At 41.2% G+C, this 19495-nt stretch overlaps 1 protein-coding gene across 15 annotated transcripts in view; it reads right to left on the bottom strand.

The window, feature by feature from the left end:
* Window positions 1-134: 134 nt before the first annotated feature.
* The window catches only part of magi2b (membrane associated guanylate kinase, WW and PDZ domain containing 2b), a 93510-nt gene continuing 74149 nt past the window's right edge, over window positions 135-19495 (bottom strand). For 7 of the 15 annotated variants that reach the window (XM_011476266.4, XM_020703672.3, XM_020703669.3 and 4 more), the window contains exons 10-22: window positions 16602-17119; window positions 15363-15531; window positions 10851-10882; window positions 9338-9530; window positions 9145-9260; window positions 8673-8865; window positions 8094-8363; window positions 6960-7145; window positions 6488-6800; window positions 5964-6183; window positions 5719-5862; window positions 5274-5412; window positions 135-2931 (exon numbers count right to left, since the gene is read on the bottom strand). In XM_011476266.4, the coding sequence (XP_011474568.1) occupies window positions 2246-2931; window positions 5274-5412; window positions 5719-5862; window positions 5964-6183; window positions 6488-6800; window positions 6960-7145; window positions 8094-8363; window positions 8673-8865; window positions 9145-9260; window positions 9338-9530; window positions 10851-10882; window positions 15363-15531; window positions 16602-17119 (3179 nt within the window). In that variant the 3' untranslated portion in view covers window positions 135-2245. Of the gene's footprint in view, window positions 2932-4260; window positions 4350-5273; window positions 5413-5718; window positions 5863-5963; window positions 6184-6487; window positions 6801-6959; window positions 7146-8093; window positions 8364-8672; window positions 8866-9144; window positions 9261-9337; window positions 9531-10850; window positions 10883-15362; window positions 15532-16601; window positions 17120-19495 lie in introns of all 15 variants that reach the window. The other 8 variants (XM_011476267.4, XM_078948875.1, XM_020703674.3 and 5 more) reach the window with 7 other exon arrangements.

Genomic DNA, 19495 nt, shown 5'->3' on the forward strand with positions numbered 1-19495 from the left:
ATATATGTATATAAAAACTTATTTTGAAGCTGAAACCTGAACATTACGGTCCATTTTTCTGCACAAACGGCGAGAAAGCATTCTGTGGATCACTGTTTCAGATCTGGTTCAGTTTAAGCAACAATCTGCAATCATTTTACACTATGTCAAGAGTTTATTTGACAATATTTCAGAATATCTTTCAGTAAACAAGTTTTTTTTGTATTTTTTTTAGCAAAATGTAATATCAGTACTGTCGCATTTCATAAAAATAGTTGTTCACGTCTTTGAAACTACAGTATCAATGATACAGTAAACCATATTTGTAGGAATACAGCTGTACAAGGTGAATAGTACACAATTAACACTACACAGTTATACTTGTTTTCAATGGGGGAGGGTCTGATCGTGCCATCCTTCAAATGTTTCCATAAGCAGCTTTTTCACTCTGTTTAAAACCGGTCACAGCAGGCAGGGAGGGGGGTAGCCCGGATGGAGACAGAGGGTTTGATGATCTCGTCCTTTTTCTAAACTCTGACATATGTACTTACGGTGAACACATTTCTACAGCCTAGTGACGTATCGTCATGCTCCTCGCTAACATTTTGACAACTTTTTCACACGATCCACAGTTTGGTCGACTCGAAAAAACATCAAAAACATGTTTGGCTGCAGCTGGAGATCGATTCTCGGTGGACTTGCTAGGACTCAGGTGCACCGCTGGAAAAAAACCCAGCATTACCAGTCGCTTACAAATACAAATGTGGGTGTGTGGTCATGCTGGTCCTTTCAGTTCACAAAAGCTATATTTTTGAAAGGAAATAATGATAAAATAAGATTAATAAATAAAATAACTCAGTCTTTGCGTGACAAAGATTTTGCGATGAAACAAAAATGGAATTGATTTCCTGGATCATCTCAAATTTAGCTCTAAATTGCAACACTGCTCCTACTTACCAGGAACGTAACCTGTCAAACAGGCAAAACTGAAGAGCAGAAACTGGCCCATCATATCCTTGTAGGCATGAAAAGCTCTGCATGATTTAAGAGGCTGGGATGCTCCAGGCTACATTTTTTTCTTCTCTTTCTGGGACATGGTCAATCACAGACACCGATGAGCTTTCACAGCTGAGAGTGCATCAGCATAAATACTGCTTGGTGTCACATCTGAGGGAAAAAAACAGGCCCTGCGACTCAGCATTTCGCTGATGTGTGCATGATCACCGTGGTCCCAAAACAAACCACAACAGCACCTCCTGCTTTAGTTTGAGTAAGGCACTCTGCCCCTCCTCGCGACCATCGGCCTCCTCGTCCCCGCTCCCACAGTGATGTGGTACACTTAGCACAGTAAAAGGCATAGAAATGGGAGACCGGACAAAGTTTTTCTGTTTGATGGGTGACAGATTTGAACTCTGCATGGTTGCGATCAGGTTGCACACATAAATCAGGAGTTCTTACTAAGCTAACTGTTTTCAGTCATTCAGAAATGATGGGGAACCAAAAACCACTCGTCTCACATGGCAACCAGCTGCTCCACAGATGATGCTGTATTCTCTAAAAGACTAGCAAGTCATTGTCTGAGTTGTTTTTTTTTTTGTTTTTTTTTTACATCCGTGCACACAAACCCCGCTTCCTTCAGCAGTCTGGGTTTGGTGACCTGGGCAGTCTTTGATATGTAGATATAGACGAGGCCGTTCAGACTTATTCTAAAATACTGGCCTGTGATGTTTCTCTCATATTTTTGTATGTTTCTAACTACAACACTTGCTCAAAAACATCAATTGGTCTGTTTTTGAGAATACCAAATGAAGTTATTTTTCACATCTTTACATTTACAATATATCGCAGTGGTAGGCGGGGAACATATAGTCCGTTTCAGTTCCACTGCCTCTGTTTTAATAGTCTTAATCTTCTTCACTCTGCTCAAAAATGGAGTAAAAGTAAAATCTCCCTTTTTTTCTTGCATGTCAGGCCTCATTGCTCTAACCAAGTCAAGTCAGATGCAGCTGAGCAGCTACTCTCAGGACAAGATGCTGTTGCTCCATCCTCATGTGTGAGGGTCTCTGTCGGATTTAGACTGTGAAGGTTTTTCTTTAAGGTGGTGGGTGTAATAATCTTTTTTGTACAAACAAATGAAATATAAAAGAAAACTCTATGAGCAGATGGAGGAGGAAACGGGACAGAGAGGCCATACTAGTTTTGTTTCGGATGGGGAACTGAGGGTGTGACCTTGTGGAATGGTCCAGCCCAACCAGATGGATCCGCTCTACCTGCTCACTGTGGAGGTCCAGGACCTCAGGGTTCCAGGCAGTTTGTCACACCCGGGCATGTTCCAGAGCTCTGAGGAGGCAGTTGCGCTCGCCGCTGCTGGATCTCCCATCGTTTTAGAAGGGCAGCAGATCACACTGTGGCCTCCAGCCTTCTCGTCTTCCCTGGAGATCAGTCCTCTGGACTGGAGCCTCTCCTGGAGGTTGACGTGTTTATCTCCACTGCTAAGAGATCCTCCGTTCAAATTCACACTCGGAGAGTGATTCCAGGGCCAAGCGGTGCTTGATGTCTGTGTTTGTAGGCTCTTTATTTCACAGCAGGGGGAGCAAGTCTCCCTCTGCCTTTCTCTTCTCTCCAATGATCTTCCAACATTCTTAGAAGGTAAAGCTCCATGTTTGTCACTACATCCACAGTCCGTCTCTCCAGACCCCTGAAGGGTACCTTGCATCCGGATTGTGGATTTCTGCTCGGTGGACCTGCCACCTGTAGCCCCTCTGGAGCTGCGGTCTGTCAGCAGTGGAGCTTTGTCTGCCATGCACACTGTGGCCTCTAGAGGGAGCTTTAGAGAGGAATCTGGGGCTGAGACTGAACTGGATGACAGCGATGGATTCAGGAGGGGGTCCAGGATCACTTCCTGCAGGGCAAAGTGGACTGAAGAAAGGGAATCCCAGGGGCTGGCACAGTCTGTCAGAGAGGAAAGAAATCAGTTGCGTGAGAAATGAGCAGAGCAAGGAGGACTATCCTACATTCACATGCAAACAGAGGCTGAAAGAAGGGAGAGAAGCAGGAAAAAGAGAAAGGGACATCATTCCAGCTCAAATCAAAGTTGCATGCAGTTATGAACGAGTTTTAGGGGTGTAACAATCAACTGATATATCCAACCACATTGATCTGTCTGAAGCAAGTTTATCAACCTATAGCATTATATGATCATTTCATATTAAATAAATCGATCATATCGATCATGGAAAATACCATTTGGATTGAGGCATGGTGGGTTTATTTTACTAAAACGCAGAAACGACCGAGTGCATCACAGCGGACAACACACACGTGATGTCAGCATGTGGAAACACTTTGAGTTTAGCAAAGACATGCAACCATATAGTGTGGTAGAATGTTCTAATCATGTTCTGTTTGTATAATTTTGATGTGGAAAACAACAGTGGGCTGAACGTTAGGAAACTAAAAGGTGATTGGATTTGCCATTCATTATGGTTTACTTACTTGTACACATATTTCATTTACACTTGATTATCTTGCAAGAAATACAAGAAATCTGGAAAACTTCCCCTGCATTGTTCAGTACCCAGGTATTTAGCTCTGAGTCACACTGGTTGAATTTTTGGCTAAACACATTCCGGATCGAATTTAGGTCAGTGAAACGGATTGTTCAAAATGAACAAACATCGAGTATGAATCGATCACAAACACAAATTATGATAAGAATCAAATTGTTGTTAACCCTTGTGCTATCCCAGGCACTTTAACATTGGTAATTGGGTCATCTAGACCCACTAGACAGTGCGCTGAACCTTTTTTCTTCAATGATTTGTGATCTTCACTGGTGTCCATGGATTACATGAAATCTTTCCACCTTTATCCACCTTTGTCATGGTGGGGAGAACACGTCAATGAAAGGGTGGGGTCACCTAAGATAGCACAAGGGTTAAAATGAATCGTTACACCCCTAATGAGTTTCCAGGATTGCTTCAGTGCTTGAAGACTGTTCACATTTTTTTGTGGTTGTGTGACTGATCCTGTGCAGCCATAAAGACACTTATTTCACACCAACACTTTCACAGCTATCGCTTAGATGATACACTTGCATCTAGAGATACTCTTGAAACCATATTGCCCTTTTACTGCACGCAAATACATAGACTCACACCCTGCTGGGATTTTCTGCATGCGTAAATGATCAGCAGTACAAATGCATGCAGAGAGAACATCCACAAACCACACAGATTAATCAATAGGGAAAGAGAGAGAGACATGCAATTTTTCACAAACCGTGTCTTTAGAGTGGCCCATTAGGAAGAAATAGGGGGAGCTTAGTGTGTCACCTTTCATGCACATGGAGAGGTTGGAAGGTACCATTCCTAAGGGGAGGCAAGTAGAAGCCTATGCTAATCATTAGACTTAAAGCAGGGGGCTAATAACACATGAAAGTTATAGAGTAGAAATTTATTATGGTTTTCTATAGTTTATGATTCTTCAAATAACTCTGAAAATGGTATTTTTAACATGTTCTTGTGGCATTTTTACAATGATGGATGACATATATAAAGAAAATTAAGCTTAAAATTGCGTTTCTGAGTATTTCTTTATTGAAACGACACAAAAATGCAGTTTGAAGGGCAAGCCACAAGCTCCCTGTTTTGCTCAATTCTAAAGCATCTACTTGTAGACTACTAAATCTACTAGATCCATGTACATCTTCATTTTTCATGTCTGAGCTGGGATCTGGCTGAAAACTGTACGGCTGGATAGCTACAATATTTCTCACCATTTTTGTTGCACCAGAAAATGTTAGTTTAGGGTTGTGAGGGGCTGTAAGCTAGTGGGAGAGCATGTAAACAGATGTATGATGGGAAAGGGGGCGGGCTTAATCCATGCCAACAGTTCCACCCACAACTCAGAGGTGAATTTCTAATGAACTACTGTAATTCTGCAGGAATTATGTCCTAGAAAACGAAAAAAGTTTTTTTGATTTTTAGGTAAAAACAGGATAATCATAATGTAAAGACCAATGGGAACACTTAAAATAGATCAAAAGATGATTGGAGTGGGACTTTGAAGAAAAGCTCATTTTCAGGTGAAAGATGGGAGAAACAAAAGTAGGTCAGTGCAGAAAGATACTGACTGATGTGCGTTAATCTTTTGAGTAAAACTTGAAAAATTTTCCTAAGATTGTTAAAAACAGCGATGCTGAATAGAAGATGAAAAGAAAATACAACATAGAACAGGAGATCAAGTAGACATGAAGGCATTTGCACACTAAAATGTGGGTCCAGAAAACCCACCGTATTCTGGCACCTGTCCGGTTCCCCTCTTCAGCAGCAGCCTGACCCGCCTGCCCCCCGCCTTGATGAGCTCGATGGCCCGGGCATGAGTCATGTCTCGAGTGCTGTCGCCGTTGATCTCTATGATCTGATCCCCTACCTGAAGGAGGCACACACATCTGTCAGAAAACCTGTTTATCCACGTGCAGGTGAATGTCTGCTGAGCATCATGGGAAAAAACTGGAGTGTTTTTCTCAGGAACACGGAAACACGACTGTTTAAATGTGAGCAGAGGGAGACTCTGGCTCAATGCTGACACAGGGGCACAGATGGTTGAACATGGGTTTATATCCTGAGCTGCGGGTGTGAAAATGAATTCAGTTTTAATGAAGAAGTTATAAAAAAAACAGCATTTCTGCACCTTAGTGCGGATGGATTTCACTCTCATGACATTTCTAGAGCTTACCCTCATTCTTCCATTTCTTATGGCAGGACCATCCTCTGCAAGGCGCAGCACGAATAGATCCATGCTGTACTCTCGGCCTCCTCGGATACTGAAGCCGAACCCTTTGGTGCTTTTCTCCAGCTCCACAGTGAAGTAATCATAGTCCTGCAGCAGAAATTGAGGAACAGTTTTACACAGGTGTGATGTGATGTGGATTGGGGTTTGAGTCTGTAAACAGAGGCAGACAGGTGCTGGTTTAGCTCTACCTGTAGTCTGAAGTCAGAAGGGATCCCCAGTGGGAACTGTGCAGCTGCAGGGTGCTGCCTGAAGTCCAGCAGACCAGGTGGGTGTCGATAGTCCAGCGTGGGCGGCTGCCGATAATCAGTCACAGGTGGGTGACGGTAGTCCACAGGAGGCTGCCGATAGTCAGTAAATGGAGGATGGTGGAAGTCCGGTTTGACATCTTGTCTGGCTTTGACCTCTGACCTGAGAAGATGGAAAACCGGAGATTGGGTGTGAGTCTGCAGCTGAGGGAGGTGTCTTCAACCCAAACTTGCACCTACCAGGGTCTGATTGCAAAGCTCCTGAATTATAAAAACATCGGCGGGGTAAATTATTAACAAACACTGTAGGCGCTAAGTGATGTTATGCAACGAGGCCAGCTTGAGACTGAGAGTTGGACAGGGACTGAACTGTCTGGAGTTTCTTATGAACTGGCTAAGTAGCGAGATGAAAGGTTGTACAAAACCGTTGTAGCTTCTTATCTCGACCGTCTCAGGGGGAAACTCACCTGCCGTCGTGAAGGTAGAGCTGTGGGGGAAGTCCAGAAGGCTGGCTGACCGGGCTCTGCTGGGTCCCAGCTGGTGCTGGCTGGGCGGCTGCTGGTGGAGGACCACTCACTATTTGATTTGTCTGAGCTGGTGTCTGGCCAGGCTGGGACAGCACTTGACCTGGCTGAGCGGCTGTTTGGCTTGGCTGAAGAACCACTTGGCCTGGATGGGTACCTCCTTGGCCTGGCTGGGCTACAAGACTGGGCTGAGTCTGTGGGCTGTGTTTCTGGATCATGGGACTCTGTTTCTCTGAGCTGGGTCCAGAATGGGAACCTGTGGTCAAAAGGGACAGAGTTTCTTTGAAAGTGCAGCTGTGAGAAGGCGACGTCAACATTTATGTGCCATTTGAAGGATGTTTAAGACATAAACAATTTTACAAAAGCCCACTAATAGCAAAACATCTGCTTTAGTTTAGCACAGGTGAACACGTACCCTCCTCTGGAATGATGTGCAGTGTGACGGTTAGTCCAGCATCTTTAATGAGCTTGACGATGTCTGCGTGGGGCATGTTGATGATGGACTGTCCATTTACGGCCAGGATCCGGTTACCCACCTTCAGCCTCCCACATCTGTCCGCGGGGCTTCCCTCAATGATGCGGCCGATTTTATGGGGCACAGCTTGAGGTGGACAATAACAAGCAAAACTGAGCAAACCAAGCACTGATATTTTACACTTTTATTCTTTTAGGGGATCTAACAAGTCGTGACTGTGAAACAGAGAAGTAAATGTTCAGATGTAAGAGGAAGGTACTTTTCTGCTCAAATTATTTAAATATGAAAAAAAAAACATTTTTTGTTTATAAGTTGTTTTAAACACGCAATAAATAAAAATAGTTGCTTCTTATAATATAAAAAAACACAAAAAACCTAACCAAAATCTGAAAAATTACTTTTTCTTTTATTTCACTACTTAACAGTTTTAGTTGATTCATATGGGCATTTTATCTCTGTTTTTTTTTAGAGTAAAATAGTTTATTACTTCAGTTTAATTTCTTATTGCATTTGAATCTTTCATTTGGCTTTTATTATTATTATTTTTGTGCTTTTTTATGTGATTGGTTTTATGGACCTCTCCAGTGTCTCCTAAGCACACAAAAATGCAGCATTTTCTACATTTTATTCCTGCTCTTTTATTGTTATCTCGGTTTTAGTATTGTTTATGTGTTATACTGATGTGTGTATATTTATATAAGTGTTTTTATGATGTACCAATGTGTGATTTGAGTTTTTGGGGCACTTTGACAGTACACAAGTGTTTTAAAAAATTTAACGAGTCAATGAGTTAATTGATATTAAGGTTACATTTAGGATTTTCAAAACTCTTTGAATCCTAAACAAACATGACGTTTGAGGAAAATCAGTCTGAGCTAAAAGAAAGTTGTTACAGGACAAATTAATTGTCCAGATCTTTGGAGGTTACTGGACAGGGTAATCAAATACAAAATATCCTCCTGATTCTGTTAAACTGTCAATGCTGACATGGTTTTATATCAAACCTCAGCATATGAGGTCATCAGTGTGTTTAGGAAAAAAACGTCTTATGGCTTTATTTTTTTGCAAACTCACTGATGACGGTTGGGTTCTCCGGCCTGTTCAGAGAGCTGATGATGACGAAGCCAAAGCCTTCATTCTCCTTGCGGTGGATAACCACATCGCTGGTTTGCAGAGCGGACCCTTCCGGGGCCACGGCGGTGACAGGGACAGAGGCTGCGTTGGGTCCGGCGGCCGAGGCCGCATCGCTCCGGGGAGAGCTGTGCTGCGTTGAAACAGAGCCGGGGCTGCGGCCATTTACCGGACAAGGTTCCCCTGCAGAAAAGATGCCATGGGGGGAGGCGGCTGTCGAAATGCCACTTTTTAACACAACCAGATTAGAAATGAACTCTTAACATCTTTAAATAATCCAGTTAAAGATATAAGTTGTGGAAAAAACTTCTTGTTCTGCCTCATGTGTGCAGTTTTTAAACTCCATTAGAGGCAGGTGGTTCAAGCCAAGCTCTCTGTTGTCTCGACAGTGTAACCACATGCTCCCTCTCAACGCAAAAGCATCAATATAAAAATGCACTTGATACCAGTTAAATGTTTTGCCTGTTCTCTACCCCGATAGAGTAAAAACAAATGCTAGCAAAAAACGGAAGGAGTCCTTACCAGGCATCTGCACTCTCCTTCTAACAGTCAAGCTGACTTGACCGTTGCGAGCGGCGGCGTGCATCAAGTCAATTACATATTTGTGTGGTTTCCCAGCAACCACATTTTTATCCACGGAAATGAGTTCGTCCCCTGGTTGAAGCCTCCCATCGCGCTCAGCGGGGGTGTTCTCTATTATAGCGCCAATAACAATCTGTTCAAAGACAATCGATATTAGCAGAGCAGATGAAGGTGAAGAGGATGAGACTGAGGCTGATGAATCCAACTACCTTGGGTGAAATTAAGCTTCCTAAAACTCTTAAAGTAGACAAACTAGCAGTGTGGGAGGTATGGGGGGGTTAGAGGAGGAGAGTAATCAACAGTGCGTCTGCCTAAGTCTGGATGAACTGTGTAAGATGAGGATGAGCACAGGTCAGATGAGGGTGGTGCATGTGTTTAAATATGTGCGTGGTCCAGCCCGTCCCATACGAGCCTTGTCACGGGCGTCCGGACTCACAGCCTGCACCGCCTCGTCTCCCCCCAGGATGCGAAAGCCGAACCCCGTCTTCTCCCTCAGCAGATGTACCTCCACCTCCTCGTACTCTGGACCTGATCCAGAGAGACGGGCAGTAAACACACATTTTCTTTGAATATGTTCTGAATGGGGACAGAGGAGCAGCACTCACGCCTGCTCTCGTAGATAGCTCTGGACTTCTCGTAAAGATCATAAGGGTCGGGTTTGTTGAGGTCAAAGCCTTCAGTGGAGTCAGGCACAGACGTACGGTGTTGTGGCTGGTTTGGAAAGGGCGTGCCAGGCGGTAAGACGGGTCCAGATAGATTTGCCTGCGGACTGCCGTGTGGGTCCCAATGATCAGGCAACTAGAAAGACAACAGTAGTAATGCTTGTTTTTAGTGACATAAACCTATAAATCTTGTTGTTTTATTTGAGTTATACACATTTTCAGAACTCTGAGTTTTTCTGCGGCCTTATAGGTGTTTGTTGAAACATAACCCTTAAAGTAAAACTATAATATAAATCTGGAAAAAAATACCTGAAATTTTCCGTCCTTCAATGTTTTTTTAATCAAAATGTTAAAGACAAAAAGATAAACGGAGAACTTAAATCTCCTTGAAATGAATAAACTGCATACCAGAAACCTGATTTTGTTCACAAATTGTGTATTAAAAAGATCATATTTAATGTCAATGGATAAATAAAAGTATGACTTTTAAATTTGTGGTTAAAGCAAAAGCCCACAGAGAAAATAATAATCAGCAAAGTCTGTATTCAATCAGATATTTTCTTGGTTTAATGTTTACTTTGATGTAAAAATTCAGAAAATGATGAAAAGGTCATCAATCAACCATCTATGACTAATTTTAGCAAAGATTTCCAGAAGTTTTCCTGTACTTGTTATCAGAGTTGCAGGGCAGTCATGCCCACTTTTCTCACTATGTATCCTCTCCTTAAAAAGGATTAAGTCATTTCCACTAAAAAACACTAACTTCTTTTAAGTTACAGTTACACTGATGCATTAAAAACACATAAACATAAAACCCCAAACAAGTCAGAAGCAGATAAAGACAGAAACATATAAAACCAGTGTGGCATGACAATTAAGGACCCTAAATGCAAGTATTTTAGTTTGTTTTTTAACTGAGCTCCTGAAAAAGCCTCTTTTAAACCCCCAATTTTTTTCCTTTACCTGCTTCATATTAAGAATAAATGGCCTTGGAATTTACTTTTGTCCATCTCAAAAGCCAGAAATTATCAAATAGACTGACCCATAAAGATTATGTTTGACGATGGCTTTAGATTCACTGAGCAATAAATCAATAAACAACTTGAAAAACCAAGAGTGAGTATAAAGTAAATGATCTAAACTATCATCTTTGCAATGCTAAACATCTACAGTAAAGGGAGACTTCATTTCAAGCAATTGTTCACATCTTATGTTCAAGGTTAGTTCCCTTTTTATCTAAATTTTCAAACAAAAATGACACTAAATGGCAAGAATTTGGAAGTTTTATTTACCTCCCCTCATTGAAAAAATGATTCTGGAGGTTTCAGAACATTTTAACAAAAGTGTGGTACAGAGTGTGAGTTTCATTGTTACTCTGAGTAAGAACTGTATCAATTATGCGAAACTCCAGAGGTGCCTAAATAACACAACGGTAAATTTGTTTGAGTTCCCATACCTGTTTGGAGGCTTTCCACGGAGATATGTGACCTAAGAGAGACAGATAAATGAAGTTTAAAAACAAAAATGACACGCATCCATGCATGCACATATCTATCTGTATAGGTGGGTCAACTACTACTTCCTTGTAAAAGAAGGGCCATAATGTCAAGGTTATAGGTTTCTTTTACAGCCTTTCTCTTTCTATAACTCTTCATAATGGTTTTGGTTGTTGCGTTTGTTTACAACATATTTACATCATTAGCTGAAGGCAATAGTGGCAAATACACCACACACACATTTTCCAGTTTGTCTTCTGCTTTACTGAGACCAGAGGAACGATATGGGAACAGGAGGCTCATCAGGATTGCTCCCCTGGGTTTCTACATCAAAGCACAGCAACATAGTACATACATGCAGTTTGAGTCTGCACACGTGATTGGAAACCCACAAATACACATAGAAAATCCTTTCTTTTGAACAAATCTAATAAGTTCAACAAAACATTTGAAAATTGTGTATCTGTGCAAAAATCCTTTTGGGATTTCTTGTATATTTATTCATTTCATGAGATTTCCTGAGAAAGGACAGAGAGCACAGGCATTTATTCATGGGATTCATTTGCAGCTTCATCTGCTTGTTATTTATTTGAAAGAAGAAAGCCAGGGCACCTAGAAGCCAAGAAGAATGGCAGATCTACAGAGAATCACACACAACTGCAGGTTTTGCTCTTCGCCATCTCAACCTCAGTCGTGCTCCTTTGCTCAATCACAGACACTTGGCTGCCTACAATCCTTTTCCCATTTTGAATTAAACATAATCAGTATCTGCCACATGTGGAGGAAAGATAAAGCAGATGAGGAAAATGGATAAAAAAATGCTGTCATGTATGGATGCCATAAACATCAATAGGAGTTTAACGAGCACTATCCGTGGTGCTGAAATGATTCAGCACAGTGGCAGCAGCAGAGGGGGGGCTCTGCGGGAGGCTGGGACTAATAACCACATTCTGCAGGGAGTACAGGCCTTCAGGGAGGCCTATAAGGAATTCTAATAACTCATTCTCAGGAAACTTTCCTTAATGACCCACAGAAAGAATTGAGTGCGAGCTGCAAGGCAATTGTCTATATTAAAGAGGATCGTCTTACTCACAGACGCATGTCAGCTTAATTTAAATGCTAATACAATTCACCGGTGTACGTGTTGGATGCACTTGTGCGCATGCTGATGAATTACAAATGAATGACTTTTAGAGAGGCTTCATGCGGCCTCTCTTACAACTCAGTGGTCAAGCTGTCTGGCAGACCAGCCTCACAGACTAACCCGCTGAGTTCTGGATGGCCTTCAGATCTGCTTGATTGGCTCACAGAGCTCGACATGCTCCTCTTCTCCAGGTTGGTCTGAATCCTCATTGGTGCCACAAAATGTCTGGGAGTTGTGGCTGGCTCTGCTTCAAACTGGAATGTCAGGGGACGGAGCTGTGAGCGCCACCAGAACTATGGCAGAGTGCCTCCACTACGTTAAACAGTCTGACAGACACACATGTCTAACACAGTCTGAGCTACAGAAAGCAACAGCTCCATCACACATCTGAAATACTGTGGTCAGCATACTCCTGACTGATTCATCGATTAACGAACATTTCTGACATCTGAATCTCTGTAAACACTTCGCTCACCCTGCAGAGACATCAAGAGAAGCTCAGGCACCTGCAGTGTCAGCCTGATGATGATGAGGCTGTTTTTTCAGGCACTTGATAAAAAAGACAAAGCTGTATGTCTTTAGATTTTAACCAAACACTATTATATTACAGTTCATCTTTATTTATTGTCTTTTATTTGTAAACACCTCATCTGTCATAAGTATCTATATTTGAGGTTTGCCACTAGAGGGCAGATGCCAGCTCTGGTTGGTCAAAAGATGCTCAAGTGGATTAAAATTTGACCTCAGCTGTTCATGCATTTACCTACACATGCAAACTGCACACTGTGAATTTCTGTCTTCAGTCTAAGAAACAACAGTTTGACACCGCACCACTAATAATAAATCTTTAGTTCGTAAGCTAAAGATTTAAGAAATGGCACAACTCCCTCCTTTATTTCTTTCATGCATTCCGTCTCATGTTTCAGGTTCAAATAAACACGGATATCTCTGATGGCTTTTAAAGTCTCAATAATTACTCCTGTCACGCATAAATAAATTAGACCTGAGATGCATATTAGGCTGATTACTTTCATCCTTGATTAAATACGACCCACAGCGAGAGTAATGCAAATAAGAGCAAATCAAAACACCTTTTAACTGATGTGATAAAATCTTAGCAACAAGACAAGTTAACAATGTGGACGTGAAGACTTTAGAACCACGTTCATCCAGCAGGTTGAGCATCGGTGTGTTCAGAGGTTGTGTCATTAAACACGTGTCTTTTCTGAGCTCTGTGGTATGAGCAGCCTCAGGAAATTATCAAGTCAAATTTTGACCTGTGGCATGAGTATCTTTTGGGAAATCAGTTCAAGTGCACATGTCAAACAAATAAAGCTTGCATAGTGCAACTCAATTTGCTCACGGGTGACAAAAGAATGCAGGAAACCGAAGAAGAAGGAACAGGGTCACATTCCATCTTTTTTCCAGCACCGTCAGCAAAATCTTCACAATAAACTCAATTCTATTTCAACAAATGTGTTTTTGTGTCTCTCTTTCGCATTCAGATAGGTTAAAATCATTTAAATATATTAAAAGTTGATAAGAAATGGGATTTATTACTTTAAACAGTTATTGTGGAAGAATTTAAACTTTACTAGCTTATAAGAGCACATCTAGCCAAACTCAACTTCAGAATAAAATGTTAGTCTGAAGTTGAAGTTCGGAGGAATCACAGTTGAAATGTTAAAAAGTCATAAAGAAATACTCTTCATTATGCAGAAATACTTCTATCAACATTAATGTGGAAATAAATGCTGAATTTGTAATCGCAAAAAGGGCATTTTGTTTGTTTCATGCTTTTTTTTTTTTTACAATCATAAAAGCCTAACAGTAGTTTTGATTTTCCTAATCTGTAAAACCCTGGTCTGTGTGTGTAAAACAAAACATCACTCAGCTTGTTTGCAAGTTCGATATCACCATCTAGTATCCTACAGTGCGTTTCAGGTACATGAGTGTCACCTAATAAATGGAACAGACTTTGAATCCATTTTTAAATCACAACTTATGTGTCTTAAAAGGCGCTATTTAAAATTACATGTGATATGATTTTATGTATTTTAAAGAAGGGTGGCTTTTTTGGGATTGGAACACTTTTTTGACAGCAAAAGGTTTCTCTTCTCACAGAGCTTTATAAAACCCATCAGTACCTTAAAGCATAAATACACACAACACAAACTTCAGGAAAACACTGACAGAAACCCACTTTTTGTCACACAGAGACAAAACCTACCCACTGCTTCCCCTACAATATTTCTATTTTGGTTTAATATTCTGTATGTTACACTTTAACCTCTTAAGATCTGCCGTCCACATGCACAGGCGTCACATTTTGTGTCATATAACCACAGCAGTTCATTCTGCTAAACTGGGGCTTTGTCAGTGATAAATTAAAAAGGCATATCTAACCAGACCAAAAAAATACATGTACAAAATGCATGTATTTTGTACATGTATCAATGGTCATGTATGGTCATGTAAAATAAAAACCTTTCTAAGCAAAAAAGTTGACCATCATGACTTTGTAGTGTACAAAATACATTTAAGCTTTGCGTGTTTTTCCTCATGAATGTGTCCAGTTTTGCTCAAAGGAAAACAATTCCGTTGTGAACACATACAGATACTGCAAAACAAAATCTCCTCAAGAGACTTGAATGAAATCTGAATGAAGAGCTGCTGAGATTTAAATATATATTCAAAAATAGACAGTTTTCAAAATGATCCTAATCAAAATCCATTTTACTCTCTGAGCTCTCATCGTCAGCTCTGCTTGACTTCTCTTTTGCAAAGCTGCAGCTGGAGTTGAAGATGCACTCTGACACCTTACTCGTAACTCTCATTCACAAGCCAATTTACTTTCATCCAGAGGTTAAATCAATCTGTACCTTTCTTTAAATCTAACACCATCTTCCTTTATGATTAAATGTACAGCAGCAATTCAAATCTGACTTTTATTGTTAAATAAAGTGAGAGAAAAGGTTCAGTCAATCAAAGCTGGAAATTGTATATTTAAATGGTTTTGTTTGGTGTCAAACAAGTTCATCTGGAGCTCTTCTGAATCATCAGTAAAAACAATGCGCAGTGGTCCCTCGTCTGCGGCTTGACTTACGTTCTAAAATCAACCTGCGATAGGTGAAATCTGCAAAGTGGCCAGCTTTATTTTTTATAACTATCATAGATGTTTACATGCTGTCAAACCCCTCACCTAAAAAAAACAGCTAAACACAGAGGTTGTAAAAGGTATAGCGAGCAACCACTGTAGTGTGCATAAAACCATTCTCCATATCAATAAGTAGCTCATGAGAAGGGATAAAGCCTGGTTCTGTCTCACCTGTTCCCACTCTTTGTATGAGGAGAGTTGCCTCTGCTCCCACAGGACACTCTTTGAGGAGCTCCACCACGCGTCCATGTCCAGCTGCCGCCACTGGCTGCTGGTTCACCTCCAGGATCAGGTCTCCCTCAATCAACCCGGATGCTGCTTGCGAGCCAGGCTCCAGCACCTACGCCACAAAAACACACGCACTGTCACTCCATTAGACCTTTCTGTCGCATCCTCTATCCTCTTACATCAAAGGTTGATTCGTGGGGTTAAAGCACCAAATGTTTTTCTGAGGCCAGCTCCAACTGCAGTTCTCCTTTGGGATGCATCAAATGCGGCGAGCAAATTTCCTCCCCTTCAGATGTACAAACACTAGTTGCACTTTACAAACCAATTATTTTACCCACGCTATACACAGTTAATGGTGAAACATGTCAAAGTGACCTGAGGTTATTGCTGGTAAATGGCTCGTTTTAGTAATAACAACACAGGTGTAGGTTACATTTCTCATCTGCCATCAGCTGACTGGAACTGCCATCTCCTGAAATGTTACAGAAAAACTGGTTTCAAAGCATCAAACATCAAATGAATAACATTTTCTTTTTAAAAGCAGCAGTAATAGGGAACAGCATTTATAGTAATGAACTCATGCTGCAATTTGATTGTTGGTTCCTTCTTTTTATCAAAGGTTGACATTAATTATTTTATAAGCTCAAAAGAAAATACACCAGCAGCATAGCCTGATGTGTTCATGTTTGTGGTTTTTATAACTTCTTATTGTTTTTATACCTCGTTGTATTCATTTGTTGTGATACGTTTTTTGGTGTATTTTTTATGTCCTTGCATTTCTGCAGAAACATTTTTTAACCCCTTCAGCCCTATTGATGCAAATACACATCAATAGGCCTTTGGCACTTCTGCTTCAAAGTTACCTTAATTTAGCATCTGCTTGAAAGCAGAACCATTAGTGACATTTTTTCTATTGGTAAAAATAAATTAAGGTACAATAGGTTAAGGTACCTTATGTACAAATTTGAATTAACTGAGATAAGATGTCTTTTTTTAACTCGGTTGACTTATTATTTTATGGTTTTATCTGTCCTACCTTTATTTTAAAAGGCACGGTGATGCCAGTCTTGGCAGAAAACTTTAAAATCCAGAAATCTAACCAGAACAAACAATGTAGCACGTCTGAAGAATTTCTTGATTTTTTTTTGCTGACTAAGTGAGTGAAGGGATCGGAAGCGTCACCTGTTTAACTCGCTGACCAGTGGGACTGTCGGCAATCGTGAACCCGAATCCTTCAGCGCCTTTCACCATGGTAACAGTTAGCAGCTCTGCCCCTTGCGCTGTTGCCCCGGCAACACCTACAGTCCCGGAGGAGGCTATTGAGACGTTATCGTTGTGAGGCGTGAGTGCCGGAGCAGAGCCAGGTGTGGTGGGTGGAAGGGACGATCCATCCAGATGTGTGTCCCCAGGGTGCGAGACCCCGGCCAGAGCTTGAGCAGGAAGCTGGGAACTCAGGGACAGGTACTCCAGGTACGGGTCGTAGCGACCGTTAACCACCATGGGGCGGTGTTCTAGGCCGATGGGTGTCAAAGAGGAGCTTGCTGCGCCACTTGGGTCCTCGGGGTCAAAAGGCAGAGGGTATCCCCTGCAGAGCACCAGAGTCACGCTCTGTCCGATCGGAACAGACTGGAAAAGCTTCACCACATCGGCGTGCGTGGTGCCAAGCACACAGATGTCGTTAATGTAGACAATAACGTCCCCTTAAAAGAGAAAAGAAGAGCAGTTTTAGTTGCAATTCCTTGCAAAATGATCAGGTCAAATTGTTTCAGCATAACACACCACAGAAATAGTCATTTTCACAGCCTGCTGCCATTAAACCTCAATGGAATCAGAACAAGCTGCAGCAACACAGAAGGAGCACAGTGTCACGCTCAAGTGTCACACTGGAACATAATATCAGCTGCCTGCCACTCCTGGGGATCTGTGAGAGGTGTGTGTGAGGGGGACAGCTAAGGTCTGGGTGGAAATGACAACCATCTGCTGCAAACTGACATCCACACAAACCTTATAAAATCTTAAGCTATTCAAATGCCTCTGTGGCGTTTTCTCAGACTGGAGCTTTAACTCATGTGTGACATCTTTCTCTTTTACTAGCTGAAAAGCAGATGTGCTGTGTTTTATGGTCTTGTATTTCCTATCTGGATTTCACCAGCAGGCACGCGTGCTATCTGACTCCAGAAAGTGTTATATGCATGTTTTTTTCCCCACAGCATTACAAGTAATGAGGTGAAACAACACGAGACACTTACCTACAGCTCCAGCCTGCAGAAAGTAATGGATTTCATCTTTAAAGTCGGAGCTCCGTGACCAACTCTGCTACTTCACATGCTTTTTTCTTTTCACCTCTCTCTGCCGCAGACACATCAAGCACACATGTACAGCATACATACGATCCCTGAGAGAAATGCAGCTCTCACAGGCCAACTAATCCCGGGCAGGGAGCGTCTGTCTGTGTGCAAAGGCGTGTTTGTGCGTGAGCAGCTCTGCCAATGTCACCGAGTGAAGAGGAGCAAATAGAGGAGAGAAACCAGAAAAGAGAGCAAGCGAACGGCTGATGGGGTGAAGAAAGGGGGATGAAGGGGTGAAAAATAGCAAACTTAGGAGGGCCAAAGAAATAAAATGAAAACAACAGAAGTGTTAGATGATTGATAGGTTAGTTAGAGAGACACTGAGAAATGGAAATAAAGTAGAAAGAGATTAAATTCAGATAAAAAAGGAAGGTGATAGTTTGAAGAAAGGACATAAAAAGATGGAGCTAAAAATATGGAGCTAAAAGTAGACAAATTCCTACTCAGACAAGACTTGGAGAACCAGATCCCTCACTGAGATGAACAGTTATAGTAGACAAAACAATCTAAATACGCTCAGAGGTAATTAAGACAGACAGCAAACTTCAGCTCAAACCATAACAGGCACTAAAGTTTAGACTACAGACAGAAAAAACATTAACACCACATTTACATCTTGGAGGAATGAAGAAATAACTCTTTGGAGATTCCAAGAAATGTAAAATATACAGTATATATATATAAATTTGGAAATAGGGACTTAATTCGATACTTTAGCAACTATAAGACTTCTATGATTGTCAGAGTAAGACAGTTGTGTCAGCTGAATGGAAACTAAAGTTTTGTTGTTTTTTTTTCAGAGTAAAACTGTCTCAGGTCACATTGTCAAAAGGTGACGGGTATTCATTGTATGAAGCGCACCATATTTGTTCCAGTCTAGATGGTTGGTAGAACTGAATAAATCAAAACCATTTCCTAATAACAATTTAAAATAAAATAAAAAACTATTAAAAATAAAGCAACAATATTTCTGAAGACATCGTCTGAATGTAACATCTTAAAAAAACACAACCCACAACCCCTTGGAGTAGTTAGGACCATAGAAACAATAAGTACCTTTTAGGGATGCAACGATTCACTTTCCCCAGGATTTGGTTCAGTGGTGTAACATACGGTTCAGTTTTCAATCCAATCTAGGAGGTACTGGGAGGTCACAATTTTGGATTGACAATCAAAACATGTGTTACACCCTTAAACCAAACTGCAGGGAAAGTGATTCATTGCCTTTCTACTACATGCTAACATATTCACGTTGACAGTGTCAAACACAAGCATTGTACTAAATTCAAAATGGTAAATAATGTGTACATTTATAGTGCTTTACTGCCTTCATAGAGGGCTGTCTACTCCCAGTCACCCATACAAACACATCCACACACTGAAACTGTAAAGTTTTTTCTTCAATGTTACTCTGTTGTCAAAATAGAATGAGGATTCTTTCTGACTTTTTAGTTTTGTTGCTGTCTTGTAATACACAAATCATATCTTGAACCAAAAATTGAGGTTTGAACGTGGAGAAAGTGAATCGTTACATCCGTAGTACATACAGAGTCTGCAGTGACCCCTGCAAACTGCATTTAGGGTTTATAAATAGGGCGAATAAGAAAAACAGCTGTAAAAGTGTTTTTCTGTCTATTCCATCACGTTCATTATAGAAAGGAAGACCTTATCTCAGACTGAATAATGTGGTAAGAAAATTGACGCAAAGACAAAATGTATCGCCATGCT

Source organism: Oryzias latipes, chromosome 6 (genome assembly GCF_053564925.1).
Source record: "Oryzias latipes strain Hd-rR chromosome 6, Olatipes_Hd-rR_3.1".
In the NCBI taxonomy this organism is placed as follows: Eukaryota; Metazoa; Chordata; class Actinopteri; order Beloniformes; family Adrianichthyidae; genus Oryzias; species Oryzias latipes.